At 41.3% G+C, this 15,071-nt stretch overlaps 1 protein-coding gene across 1 annotated transcript; it reads right to left on the bottom strand.

Moving 5' to 3' along the window:
• Positions 1 to 5,324: 5,324 nt before the first annotated feature.
• Positions 5,325 to 11,728, bottom strand: LOC129767156 (uncharacterized). The gene is made up of 2 exons (XM_055767777.1): positions 6,839 to 11,728; positions 5,325 to 6,754 (listed from the first exon to the last, which is right to left on the bottom strand). Exons 1-2 carry the CDS (start codon positions 10,695 to 10,697, stop codon positions 5,325 to 5,327), a joined length of 5,289 nt encoding a protein of 1,762 aa, XP_055623752.1. The 5' UTR covers positions 10,698 to 11,728.
• Between the last annotated feature and the right edge of the window lie 3,343 nt (positions 11,729 to 15,071).

The following is a 15,071-nucleotide window of genomic DNA, read 5'->3' on the forward strand; positions in this document are numbered from 1 at the left end:
TCCAAAGAAGACTGGCTAATTGACTTCAATTTGAAGTATCGATCATATGAATCGGTCCAGTAGTTTAAAAGTTATGATTTAAAAAAAAACCATTTTTGCTGTTCGTAATTTGAGACAAAAGTGTTCGGAATATGAGTCAATGACAAAATCGGTGTACGGAATTCGAGACAAAAGTGATTAAACATATTTTTAGTTTTTCACCATGAATATGTATTTGTTAATCAATTCTATTATAGTCAAATGAAAGAGAAGGCTCTATTGTATCCAAAAATCAAATTAATATCGCGAAAGAGTACCATTTTGAGTAATGAGACACTGTTAATGGCCATCAAAGCGTAAGTGTTCGGAACATGAGACAAAACAATATTGGAATCTCAATTTATCAAAATATTCGGTTCGATATTCCGCCACGCTTTCAAGATAACCCCTTAAGGCTCGTCAGTGATACCTACCTATGGTAGGCTACCTAGTTGTCCAAATTCTCAATAGGATTCAAGGTTTGGGGTGACCATACCATTGGTTTGATCTGGGCCGATCGGAAGAATGCTGTTGTGTTCTTCGTAGTATGCTTCGGGTTCTTATCTTGCTGGAAGGTGTAGTCATCCTGCATCCCCATTTTCATGGATGCTTCCAGGATCTCGCACAAAATGTCGATGTCACCATTGGCAGTCATAATACCGCTGACCTGCGCTATGTTTCCCACCCCAGCCCACAAGAAACAGCCCCACAACATGATGGTTCCACCACCGTGCTTCATAGTCGGTTGTAGATGCCGATCCTAAAGGCCATCGTCACTCTTCCAGCACACTCGGAGCCGTCTTTTCTTGTTAAACAGCTCGAACTTAAACTCGTCCAAATAACGCGCTTCCAGAACATAAGTGACTCGTTGACATGGTCCCTCGCAAACTGAAGTCGTTTTTTGTTGGTGTTGCTGATCATCGGTCGCTTTTTGGCGAAGTAACTCTTCAGGTTCCTGGTCCTGGTCGATCAACCACGATCTGCCGAGTATCTGATGCTTCCGAATGACCAGCTGGGCCGAACACTGTTTTAGCCCATACTTCTCAGCGATATTTCGTTGAGACTCCTTATGCTGGAAGTCACGCACAATCAAATTTTAGGTCTGTGTTGAGATTTGCTGTCCATCCATTTTCCGGAAATTTTCTCGGCGTCAAAAACACATCACTACGCACGAAAAGTTAACTAAACAGCTACGAAAGTTATGTTGGTGTCAGATGTGAACAACCAGCTGTCAAAATCGAAAAGTTCATCGATGAAGAAAACACGGTAAAACAAATATACGGAAGTGTATTTTTTTTATATTATACCCTAAAAGTCACAAAAGTTATTTTTTGGGATTCTAGAAAATAAATCTACGAAACTGAAAAGACAGTGTAAAATGCGTTTTATTTTCCTACTTTAATGTAACAGGTTGTTAATGTATTTGGGTACTATAATCATAGTAACACCATTGTTTTAGGCTCGAAGTTGTAACGATTCTGAGAGAGCAGAATCCTGTCGCTAGGAACACAGTCCACGAGGATAACGAGGAAGTGCTCATGACGGTGATGGTAAGCTGAGTTCCACTATTCTCGGTCCATTTCCTTATCCTTTTATTCCTAAAACCAAACTTCACAGTCCTATCCCTACACTAGCTGTCACTTGTGAAATATCTCTCCTCGGTGAAAGCCTTAAACGACAACCATAACAAGGCGAAGAGTCCTGATGGTGGATACGCGACGAGTGACTAGTTCTTCTGGATTGAGCCATGAGCGAGTCAAGACGTTAATCGACAATCTTCAATTTAAGATTGTCGGAATTTGCTCTCCTTATGGTAGTTCCGCGAGTTCTTACGAGTGTGATTCGAGAACAAAGGAGGAGCATCTGAGACATCGCTGAGACAGACGAGCCAACCTAAGAGGTCGTGGGTGGACAGCAAGGAGTCATCGAGTCCCCACAAGTGGAAGAAACTTCCTTCAAGACGTATCCTGAACCGACGGGAGCGATCGGTGGAAGTAAGCTTGAACCTGATTGTGATCTGAATCAGCGTTCTCACCGAGCGTGCATTCACAGGTTCCAGGCGGCTAAAATGAATCTAGCCAAAACAAAAAACCTGCAATATTATCGCGATGAATGATTTCGTTAACCTATATCCCTTAATTCTTAAATAATGTTGAATATTGTCCGGAAAATGTCGTGCCGATTCTACAGAAGAAATCAAAAGCATAAGTTATAGACATACATTTTTTTCGATTATAGATGTACCATTTTGTTCCACAATATTTCAGAATCCTTCTCGCAACTTGAGAACTCCATCCTCTCAGAACTTCTTTGTTTTCTCGTAAAAAAAACTCAGCAAAGCGCCTTTAATGCTATACAGTGAGTTGAAGTTCTTACCGGAATTTTAACAGTTGATAATCTGTAGATGCAATATATGGTGAGTTGGGCGGGGTGGAGTAGCGCCTTAGCCGTAGAAGCGTTCTTGATCGTTGATTCCAATACGTTCAGTTGCGAGCAGTACTTGTTGGAATTCATCGAGACCAATTGCTTCGTAGAAGCGCTTGGAACTGATTTTATTCTAGTCTCACCAGACCCAGACCATGACTTCCTTCAGGCGAAAACCTGCCTGAAACCTGGATTCTATTCACTTGCACGAGATTTTTTAAACTTAACATTATTGTGAATGATTTGCCCTTTACAGTTTGCTATAAATATGTATTTCCGTCGCGTTTAAGAAACGAATCGTACATTGAGATACGCTCCTTCAAATGTTTTTCGGTAAATTTTTCTAGTTCTCTGTCGGATTTGAAATCAGCACAATGTTACACTCTTTAATCTGATCGAGTCAAATCCTATCAGGTTGTGCAAATGTTACAACCTTGTCGAATCCAATCGGACTCCGGAATATGGGTTAAGAGTTCACACATTGTAGCGTGTTTCGTACCCATGCTTCACCAGAAACTCATGAGCGGTGGTTTTAGACATCTACTAATTCATGTGTTGTGTATCGAGGACTTATTAAGATTAAGTATCTCAATCAGTTGCAACATGGACTGTCTAGACAACCCTATAGCGGAGTGTTATAAAAATTACCAGATATCAATCAAGAAATACATTATTGCAACAAACAGATCTCCTGAGATACGGCCCGTGCACCCTTGGAAAAATTTGTTGCTCGTTTCAATTTTCAGCAAACTTTGGGAGTTCTCGAAAAATAAAAACGAGGCAATTTTGTCATCAAGAGCGATAGCTGAATTAAAACCTTAACTTAAGTCGAGATTTTTAATACTACACAAAATGTCACATTCTTTATGTTTTTGGGTGTCTTTATCCTGATGGAATTCATGCTCCTCTATTACCTATTGGAATCAATTGATCGATCCCAGTTCATGTGCGTTTCTTTCAGAATATACATTTCATGGAAGAAGTTAAGCCATATGAAAAAATAAGGTAATTTGAACGGGCAGCATTCTCAGGCAACTCACTTTTTTTTATTGATGAATACAAAGTACTCGAGATCAGTAGAGTTCAAAAAAATACAGAGCAGATTTCATTCAATTTTGATTATAAACATGAATGTTTTACTTAAAAAAATTGTAAGGGTTTGTATCTAGGACACGACCGCATATTTTCGACGTAGAACTACGCAATTATATTTTGCGATCCACTTGTTTACCACTTCGAATATTATTTTAGAATGCATCGACATTTTTGTAATAGATTATGTTCTTCGTTACAAAATTGATTACAAATTACGTTACAAATTTGATGAACGTCCCTTTATGTTTGATATGATGCCTAGGACTACCAAAATATGTGAACGGAAGAGCTGCCAAACGATCATTGTATTTTACATTTCCCTCTGAAATTATTGCACATCTCATGGTTACGTAGTTCTCGAACCGCGAAAGTTCATTCACCTCTAGTATCTGAAATGACGATTTTCCCAAGCTTCTCAGTTTTAGAGAAACATATTCCGGTCTGCACAACGATAAGCGAGTACAAAAGTACTCAACACCAAATAATACCCCCGACTTGCCTGTATTTGCAAAGCGGATTTCCCAGGCACATTAATTTCGAAGTCCTTGTTAGGGAAATACAGCTCAGTGGCAAAAAAACCCCGACTAGCATTGTTCGCGCGCAACCGTATTTAAATTTTCGGATACTTCATAACACATAACACATAACTTAATCATTAAACATTGAACGGACTAAACGCGAACTCCATTTATTTTCCAAAGACGTGTATTTTTTTTTACGACGGTACATTTATCTCTCATCTTCATACAATCAGCTGTTTTATCAGAAACATCGATCAAAGCAACATCAAAAAACGTTATCTCTAGAGAGAATTGGTCTCTCTGAGTAATTGTTGCTCGAGTGAAACAAACCAAGCGATACTGTGTGGGAAAAGAGGAAAACAATATCGCTTGGTTGTTGTGGATCACGTTTTCTCGGGATGCTCAAAATTCCTTTTCGCATAAACATGCCGGCCGCCTTGAAATATCTTGCATTTCAATTGCTTCTGTCCTATTCTAGCTACTACGAAACCGATGAGAACAGAGGTTGTCTGGCACACACTTCGGAAATAGGCAGCGCTCTCCGTGGTAACGGTACATCCCGGTTTGTTTACATCATCTGGTCATTGTTGGTGCTACTATTTACGTCTGGTGAGGGTAACGGTACTATGAACTTGACCTAGATTCGCCGATTGTGCTCTACAATATGTGTGAGTTTGTTGTGATCCTTCTTTCGTTTCATTTGCTGTTGTTGTTGCTGCCAAGTTCTTAGTTCGTGTTTATATTCTGCTGATGGGAGTTGACACGTTGATGATGCGCCTGATACCTTTGTCTGCGGTTGTTTCTGATGCTAGTAAATGATGAGATTGTTGTTGAAAGTAACTGTAATTTCTGTTGACGATTTGGAACGTTATCTCCGCAGTCGCAGTTGTCCTGTTCATTGTTTTGCTGGTGCTTGCTTTTTGTGTTGACTGGTCGTGCCTGATACCGTTCGTCGCTGGTGGTGGTGCTATGAATAAAATGAGAGGGTGCTTTTTTAAACCGAAATGATGTTACAAAAAAGGACTTCCCTGAAACGGAGGCCGGATGGCCTCCGCCCGCGCCTCCTGGCGTTGGTGTTCCTTCTGCAGACAGAATGACGTCTACATTACGTCGGTATTCCCCAGTTAGGATCAGGCCTCGCTGATGTCAAGTGTGCCTCGACTCTGATTTAAGCTCAGTTCTGGTGAAGTCAAAACAAACGATGTCCATTTAATACAAAATGCGATGGTGTGCGGGGGCCTCTCGACCCCCGCCGTTGGAGGAGTCCTAGTTCTCCTCTGATGATACATTAATGTTATCACGGATGGGCAAGATACAGACTTTGGATATTGCACGCCTATATATTCCTTCCCTTGTGCGTACGGTAACAACACGAATATTACCATCAGATCCGGGATGCAACTCCACTACCCGCCCAAGTTGCCACTTCAATGGTGGTAAATTTTCATCTTTCAACAGCACCATAGTCCCAGCAGTCAAATTATCGCGTTCTTTCGTCCATTTAGTGCGGTTCTGTAGATTCGAGAGATACTGTGCCGACCATTTCTTCCACAAGCATTGCATAAAATATTGCGTCCGTTGCCAAGCAGACAATCTATTCACAGGTATGTCGTCCAAATCAGGTTCAGGAATCGCAGTTAAAGGTCGTTGGATCAAGAAATGACCCGGTGTTAGCGCTTCGTAGTCGTTCGGATCGTTGCTCACCGGAGTCAGTGGTCGCGAGTTTAGCACAGCTTCGATTTGTGTTAAAACAGTCTGCATCTCATCATAAAGCAAGGTGTGGGTGCCAATGGTCCGCTTAAATAATGTTTTGAAGGACTTAACTGCTGACTCCCAAAGTCCTCCAAAGTTTGGGGAACGTGCGGGTATGAACCGAAAATCAATATTGCTTTCCGCTGCTTCTGCAGAAATAGTCCGTTGGAATTGTTGGTTGTTAAACAACGTACATAGCTCGTCCAATTCTCGTCTGGCTCCAACAAAGTTCGTGGCATTATCGCACATTACCAGACTGGGCTTGCCACGGCGTGATGAAAAGCGTTTCAGTGATGCCAAGAAAGCCTGTGTTGTTAAGTCAGCGACCAGCTCCAAGTGCACTGCCTTTGTAACCAAGCACACGTACACAGCTACAAAACATTTCGTTGGACGAGCTCGGCGATATGGAAACGCAATCCAAAACGGCCCGCAGTAGTCGACTCCAACTCGCTGAAATGGTATGCAAGGAGTGACTCTTTCCGGTGGAAGATCTGCCATCAGTTGATCGTGTATTCTGGGTCTGTTGCGAAAACATGGAACACATTCATGAATAACCTTTCTGGCCAGGTTTCGAGCGTTTGTCGGCCAGAACCGTTCACGGACAGTGGAAATCAAGAGTTGTTGACCTGCATGAAACAGCTTACGGTGGTAATATGATACAATTGCTCTTGTTAGCGGGTGTCGATGGTGCAATATGAATGGATGCTTCCGAGTTGTTGACAACAGCGCATGCTGTAACCGGCCGCCAACACAAATAGTGCCGTCTGTTATCTGCGGATGAAGTGAACTTATTCTAGAGGACTCCTGAACCTGTTCACCCTTGGATAAGTCAGCAAACTCCTGTGGAAATGCTTCTTTCTGGGACAGACGAACTAAAATTTTCAGTGCTTCGTCGCGTTCTTCAGCGGTGATGAATCCATGCTTGCGACGATTCCGGTTAGCAGCTTGTGAGTTGAAGCGAAAGCGGCGGATGAGTGCTGTCAGTCGAATTAAATCTGATAATGATGATCGTAAGCCGAATATCTCACTTGGGTTGATTGCATGTAGAACTACTGTGATGACTTTTTTCTCTTCCATAATTGACTTGTCTAATTCTTCCTCCTGGATTGGGATGGGTTGGGGCCAATTCGATTCGTCCAGCTGTAACCAAACAGGCCCATGCCTCCAACTGGATTGATATTGTAGCTGCGCTGGAGTCATGCCCCGGGAAATAATATCAGCAGGGTTTTCAACTCCCATTACATGATTCCAAACTCCTTCACTCGTCAGGTGCTGTATTTCGGAGACTCGATTCGCAACGAATTCCTTCCACCTGGATGGTGCTGAAGTAAGCCAACATTTTACGATCATCGAATCCGTCCAGAAATATGACTTGACTTCGATGTGGATGCTGGCCATCACTTTCTCGTGCAAATGTGAAAGAAGCAGTGCTGAAGATAACTCAAGTCGAGGAATGGACTGCCGACGATTTTTTCTTTTGAGATTTTCCAGAGGGGCTACCCGTGATTTTGAAATCAAGAGGTGTGTTGAAACAGTATCGTTGTCCTCGACGGTTCTTACAAATATACATGCCCCATATGCCTTCTCTGATGCATCACAGAATCCGTGAAGTTGTATGGACTTCACAGTTGCGGTGACTCCGACCCAACGAGGAATGGACATGCCATCCAAGTCTACAAGATTTCTCCGAAATTCTTGCCATTGTTGTTGAAGACTATCAGTGAGAGGCTCATCCCAACTGCATTCGTATTTCCAGAGCTCTTGCATAAAAATCTTCGCTTTCACCACCACCGGACCAACCAAGCCTAAGGGGTCAAATATTCTGGAGACATCTGATAACACAACCCTTTTTGTAATATCTGCTGCCATGCTCCACTTAGGACTATGGAATCGGAAATTATCTGTACTTGGTTCCCAAGCCAAACCCAAGGTTTTGATTGGAGCGCTGGACGAATCTAGCTCCAGAATGGTGCGATCATCTCTCAGGGTTTCTGGTACATCCAATAGGAGTTTTCGGGAATTCGAATTCCATTTCCGTAAAGAGAAACCGGCTGATTCCATCAATTCGATGATTTCACGTATGAGTTCTCTGCCTTGATCAATACTACCTATACTCAATAGCAGGTCGTCTACATAAAAGTTATTTCTGATGACGGATGCTGCGAGCGAATGAGTTTGCTGACCATAGTCTGCTAACTTCTGCAGGCACTTGGTCGCCAGATATGGTGCGGATGCTGTTCCGTACGTAACGGTCGTCAATTCGAATGAGCTGATGGGCTGGTCGGAGGAGTCCCTCCACAAGATTCTCTGCAGATGTCTATCGTTTGGTTGAACTCGAATCATGCGGTACATTTTGGCGATGTCCGCAATAAGAGCATATTGATACAACCGAAAGCGCAAAGTTAGGCTGATTAAATCATCCTGTACAACAGGGCCAACTAGAAGGACATCATTCAGAGATACTCCGGTCGTTGTTTTGCACGAAGCGTCGAACACAACTCGAAGTTTTGTTGTAGTGCTTTCTGGTTTTAAAACAGCGTGGTGTGGCAGATAGTATGTTCCCTTTTCAGATCTGTCCGTAACGATTTGCATATGTCCAAGGTGTAGATATTCATGGATGAAATCAGTATACATCTGCTTCAGTTCTGGATTTGCAGAGAAGCGTCGTTCCAATCCTCTGAACCGATTAATTGCTATCCTTTTCGATTCGCCAAGACGTTCAATTGCGAATTCTTTCTTCGGTAGTGTAACGATGAACCTTCCTGATGAATCTCTGACTGTCGTCTTATCAAATATTTCTTCGCAGATTGTTTCTTCGATGGAGTTGTTGGATGTAGTGTTACAGGTTTCTAGTTCCCAGAACCTTGTGAGCTGCTGTTCAATCTCTGCCGTGGAGCACACAAACGTGATTGACTGGGTCATTCTGGAGGAGCTGCGTGGAATCCTTCCTGATAGGATCCAACCAAATACCGTGTTTTGTAGCGTAGGTCCATCGTCGGTTACCTTTTGTCTGCCATCGGTTAGCAGATCCATATAGTGTTCTGCACCAATGATAACGTCTACTGGACTGCTCTCATAGAACTGCGGATCTGCCAGAACTTTCACGTCAGGAAGGGTCCAAGTGGACGGATTGAAACTCGTCGTCGGCAACGGCACTGTCAATTCTGGCAACACGTGGAACTGCATCTCCTCTTCAAATGGTGAAATTATTTGTGATCTTGGACAAACTGCTGCCTTAACTGCTTTTGTTGAAATATTACGAGACGACCCAATCCCCTGCACGCACAGATATGCTGAAGTTTCATCAAAGTTAAGCCTTTTCGAAAAAGCTCTTGTCATAAGGCAGTGCTGCGAACACGAGTCCAACAATGCTCGAGCCAGCAGTGAATTTCCAGAGTTGTCTCTCATACGAACGAGTGCGGTTGACAGAAGGATATCGGGTGTTGGTGTGGCAGGGACTGCTACATAATTCTGGCTTGTGGTGGCATGATCTGTGCTGAACTGTGAGCGTTGTGTGCTATGCGAGTTGGCTGTGTGTGTGTTTTGTGGCTGAGTGTGTGTCTGTTGGAGTGAGTTGTGTTGCGTGGACTGTGGTTGTTGCGATGGAGGATTCAACATCGCGAATGTGGATTGCGGCTGTGGAACGGAGTGTTTAATCTGCCCAACATGCAGCATCGAATGATGTTTTTGAAAACAGTGATGACAGGTTCCTCGATCGCAATCTTTGAAGACATGTCCGGGACGAAGGCAATTCTTACATAGCCGGTAGCGAGATACAGCATCGTTTCGTTCTGGCAAACTCATTGAATGGAATGTTGGACACTGGAAAGGTGAATGCCAGGGATCGGTACAAAAGGGACATCTGGCCGGGGTCTTCAATGTAGTGTGACACACTGCTACTCTGGATTGACGCTGATCAAAATTTGAAGGTTTGGCAGAAGCAACTGACTGCAAAACTGAGCAATGGTTACGGAGATATGCCAGAAGTTTCTCGTACGTAGGGACTTCTTTACTGTTGTGGTGAGTCTCCCAATTACGTAGAGTCGTGGTATCCAACCTTAAACATAACATGTGGACTAACAATGTACTCCAACCGGAAACGATCTCACCTATTTTCTCCAACATTTGCAAATTCTTCTCAAACTCGCAGATAAGATGATTCAAACCATCGTAAGATTCTTTCTTCAGAGGTTCGAGTGAGAAGAGTGCATCCAGATGATCCTTCACGATGAGTTTTCGGTTTTCGTATCTGGATTCCAGAGTCTTCCAAGCTACATCGTAGTTGGCCGCAGACAACTCGATGCCGTTTACCTCCTGGAGAGCTTCTCCTGTGAGTGACGACTTCAGGTACGTGAATTTGTCCATTTCCGTCAACTGCGAGTTGTTATGGATCAGACTATAAAAGGTATCGCGAAACGTAACCCAATCCTTTATATTACCGCTGAAGTGGGGAAGGGAAATCTCCGGAAGTTTAACTCGAGAAAATGCTGCTGTCTGCTGTCCACAATTAGATTGATCTCTGTCGCATTTCGAAACTGCTGTACTGACAGGTTTTAGCTTCAAAAGTTGTGCCTTCAGCACACAAAACCGATTCTGAAACTGCCGCATTACGTCAAAATTGGCCTTTTCTCGAAGTTGATCTGCTTCCTCTTTTTCATCTTCATCTCCCGCAGCAAATTTCTCAGAATCCGCATCTTCCATGATAATTTCAATTTTGTTGCGAACTTCGAGAAATTCTTTGTACTCCTCCTGCAACAGCTGCAACCGAACTTCAACCTGGCACTCATCCCTGTCCCATTCAAAATCCTCTAAAAACTGCTGCACGACGTCCAAGCTATTCAGCATCTGCCGTTCCCGCTTTGTGAGTGCTCTCAATTCCTTGCTCATTTCGATAGTTTCGTAAGTATTTATTCCACTGATAACACTCACTGATTTCTATTACTTCAAATTGGTTTACTCTACGTTCCACGATACGCGAATCTCGATGTGACAGAAGGCAGAATGTGATTGCAATGAGGATAAAAATATAACAACCACAAAATCCAGCAGATTTTGAAACACAACCAGACAAAAAAAAACTCAGGCCAAGCCAAATTAAATGAAACTCGCATGCACTTTTATTTATTTATTTTAGTCGTATTCCTTTATTATTTCTAAGCCACATGCACCAAGCTTACAGAATGAGCAGTACTTCCCTGGTCAAATCCTTCATCCAGTAGTGCAGCAACCCAGCTTCCAGTGCGCAATGGTGATTGTAGCTGCACTCCACAATGGTGCACAAGTGATGGCGTTGTTTTATTCCAATTTCACTGGTTGGGAGTTTCGCTCTTTTTCAGCTTCAGTTATGAACTCCACAATTTACATAACAGTTGGTGATCCGAATCAAATAAACTCTGGTTAATCTGTATACTCCGTGACCTCAATCCGCGTATTTTGAATTCGATTCAACTTCGAAGGCGAACAGAATTGTCTTTATTTCACCAATTGTCAAGTAAGTTCAATTGTGCGCTATTGTTCGTAACACACTTTACGCAAATGAATTTAAACGAAGTATCCGAAAAACTGATTCTAAACGATCCGGTTCGAAGGACCAAATGTTCGCGCGCAACCGTATTTAAATTTTCGGATACTTCATAACACATAACACATAACTTAATCATTAAACATTGAACGGACTAAACGCGAACTCCATTTATTTTCCAAAGACGTGTATTTTTTTTTACGACGGTACATTTATCTCTCATCTTCATACAATCAGCTGTTTTATCAGAAACATCGATCAAAGCAACATCAAAAAACGTTATCTCTAGAGAGAATTGGTCTCTCTGAGTAATTGTTGCTCGAGTGAAACAAACCAAGCGATACTGTGTGGGAAAAGAGGAAAACAATATCGCTTGGTTGTTGTGGATCACGTTTTCTCGGGATGCTCAAAATTCCTTTTCGCATAAACAAGCATGTTTTGACAAAGCGGATACCCCCAGGCACATTGATTCAGAAGTCCGTGTTAGGGAAACACAGCTCGGTGGGAACAAGAATACCCCCGACTTACATGTATATTTGCAAAGCGGATTTCCAAAGGTACATCGATTTTGAAGTCTATGTTAGGAAAACCGTACATCAGGCCAATAAAAACTTGGCAATTAGGGCGTTTAGATAAAGTTTGACATTTTGCAGTTATTCAATTGTTCATCTCATGAAAAATAAAATTTTATTAATTGCTATAGACGCGTAGAAATATTTCCTATCAATTGATGCAAACATCTTTCCGATCGGTTATGAAATGTTCGAGTCATAAGAATTCGAAATTACAAAAAAGGGTTAGCAAACAAATCGGCAGAACAAATATATCGGAAAAAAGGAAGGTCTTCCAGTTTTCATTAATTTAAACCGCTTAGAAATTAGCCAATTGTAATGTATAGCATATCAAACAAATCGTAGAGAATTTCCGATTCGATTGGTATGCAAATCATGAGGATTCGTTCACAGTGGACAGTCCCTAAGTCCGCGAGGTTTAAATTCAAAATCACTGTGACACTGTGACTGTGACATGTGTTGTAAGGTAAGAAGAAGAATTTATTGAAAGGAAACAGAAGAAAAGAGAAGGAGAAGGAGAAGGAGAAGGAGAAGGAGAAGGAGAAGGAGAAGGAGAAGGAGAAGGAGAAGGAGAAGGAGAAGGAGAAGGAGAAGGAGAAGGAGAAGGAGAAGGAGAAGGAGAAGGAGAAGGAGAAGGAGAAGGAGAAGGAGAAGGAGAAGGAGAAGGAGAAGGAGAAGGAGAAGGAGAAGGAGAAGGAGAAGGAGAAGGAGAAGGAGAAGGAGAAGGAGAAGGAGAAGGAGAAGGAGAAGGAGAAGGATTATGATATTTAATGTAGTGTAATATTTATCAATGTTTGTTGTTTTTGACTTATAAATAATTGAACCGAGGAATTTTATTATTTGTACTAGCTGGCCCGGCAAACTTCGTCCCGCCCAAAATTTATTTTTCGTTATCACATTTACGTTTTCTTTCTAAGCGACTGATCTTCTAATCTACCCTTTAAAATTACCTTTTACTATAAGTACTTCTACCAAAAATCGTCATTATAATATTATTATTAGGGGATTATTTTCAGTCATAATTCTCGTTTTAAGATGTTTCAACCACTTGCAAATAACATATTTCTCTGTTAAGCCTGGTTTAGAGTTCCCGTGAACGTGAATTGAACAGGTGGTGGAATAGTACGATCATTTCACGGTGTACTAAATTGCGAACAAACAGCCCAAAAAATCGTGGTGAATAGAATGATTTTGTTCGCGTTCTCGTTCATATTAAAAGTTCGACAGTAAACATGAAGTAAATAAACATCGATCTTCAATAAAACAATTCGGATAAAATATACAGTTGTTCACGAATCAACCCGAAGATACGAAGTTTTTCAACCCGCGCAGAGATCCGATTGAATGAAATAGCATCCATATCAAATTTTCATTGAAAACTTGAGAATTGCTAAACATATTCTTTTACACGGTGAAATAATTTTCAGAATGCCTTGGGACATTCGAACGTGAACATGAACGGGGAAATATTTTCGTCTATATTCACCACTGTTTTCACGTTCACGTTCACCGAAGTCGATGAACTAAGGTGCGTTCACCAACATCTCGAATCAACGGTGGAAATTCAGAATCGTTGTGAAATATTGAATTAATCCACTTTTATCAATATGAATTGTGTTGAAACATGTTTTTCAACTTGAAAATGTTTATTCTTATCGTTTCAAGATGTTTTCCTCCCGTTTTATATATGGACTGATGAATTATTAACAAAAAAAAGGGTTTGTCCGCGTTCACGTGCACAGGAACTCTTAACCTACCTTTAAATGGAATAAATGTTTGATACAGAAAATACGATAGAATAAAGACAGCCCTAAATCGGACAATTCCTTCCTCGAGTTTTGCTCTTATTAACACATTCGGCGATCCATTTTTATTGACATAGATAGAAGATGCTATAGGAGTGAGTTTTATCACATTAAAATCAATTTCCACTTTCGAACAAAGATCAATTTCGTTAGCGCAAACATCAAATGGACTAACAATGCTTATCACTATGAAATTGTAGAACACATGAGAATTGAATTTTCGCAAGTTTTCCCATTTTCTTCAGAGTTTTCCGAAAATTTTTAATGCGGAAATTTGTGTTTCATTTGTATGGCAGCTTCCCCTTAGAGAGGGAGAAGGAGTGTCGAACCAACATAGAATCGTTCATCGATCCCTAAAACCTCTATATGCCAAGTTTGATTCCATTTTCTTGATTAGTTCTTTAGTTATGCAGAAATTTGTATTTCATTTGTATAGCAGCCTCCCGTTAGAGAGGGGGGAGGAGTGTCTACTCACCATAAACTTGCCCGTCTAAAACCTTCACATTCCAAATTTGGCTTTAATTGCTTGATTATTTTTCGCGTTATGCAGAAATTTGTGTTTCATTTGTATGGTAGTCCCCCCGTAGAGAAAGGGGAGAAGTGTCTAACCACCATAGAAACATTTATTGCACCTCAAAACCTCCACATTTCAGATTTGGTTTCGTTTGCTTGATTAATTCTCGAATAATGCAGAAATTTGTGTTTCATTTGTATGGCAGCCCCCTTAGAGAGGGGGGAGGAGTCTCGAACTATCATAAGAACCTTCCCCGACCCCAAAAACCAATACATACCAATTTTCATGTCGATCGGTTCAGCAGTTTTCGAGTCCATAAGAATCAGACAGACATAAAAACAGAAAGACAGAAAGACAGAAAGACAGAAAGACAGAAAGACAGAAAGACAGAAAGACAGAAAGACAGAAAGACAGAAAGACAGAAAGACAGAAAGACAGAAAGACAGAAAGACAGAAAGACAGAAAGACAGAAAGACAGAAAGACAGAAAGACAGAAAGACAGAAAGACAGAAAGACAGAAAGACAGAAAGACAGAAAGACAGAAAGACAGAAAGACAGAAAGACAGAAAGACAGAAAGACAGAAAGACAGAAAGTTCTAAAACTACTTGCAAATGTTCTAAAACTACTTGCAAATGTCTTATTTGCCCGAAATTTTCTTGAGTTGCTGATTCGCTGCTTATTGCTCAAAGACGTTCAAATATCAACATGTCAACAAATTTGAACTAAGTAATCATGTCTCGGACACAACCCTTCACCTTTTTTGTTTAAACGTAATTCGTTAAACAGGTGTTCAGCTTAATATCGTGTATTCACAGGATCATCGAACAAAATATATGTAGTGGTTAAAG

Source organism: Toxorhynchites rutilus, chromosome 2, assembly GCF_029784135.1.
Source record: "Toxorhynchites rutilus septentrionalis strain SRP chromosome 2, ASM2978413v1, whole genome shotgun sequence".
NCBI lineage: Eukaryota > Metazoa > Arthropoda > Insecta > Diptera > Culicidae > Toxorhynchites > Toxorhynchites rutilus.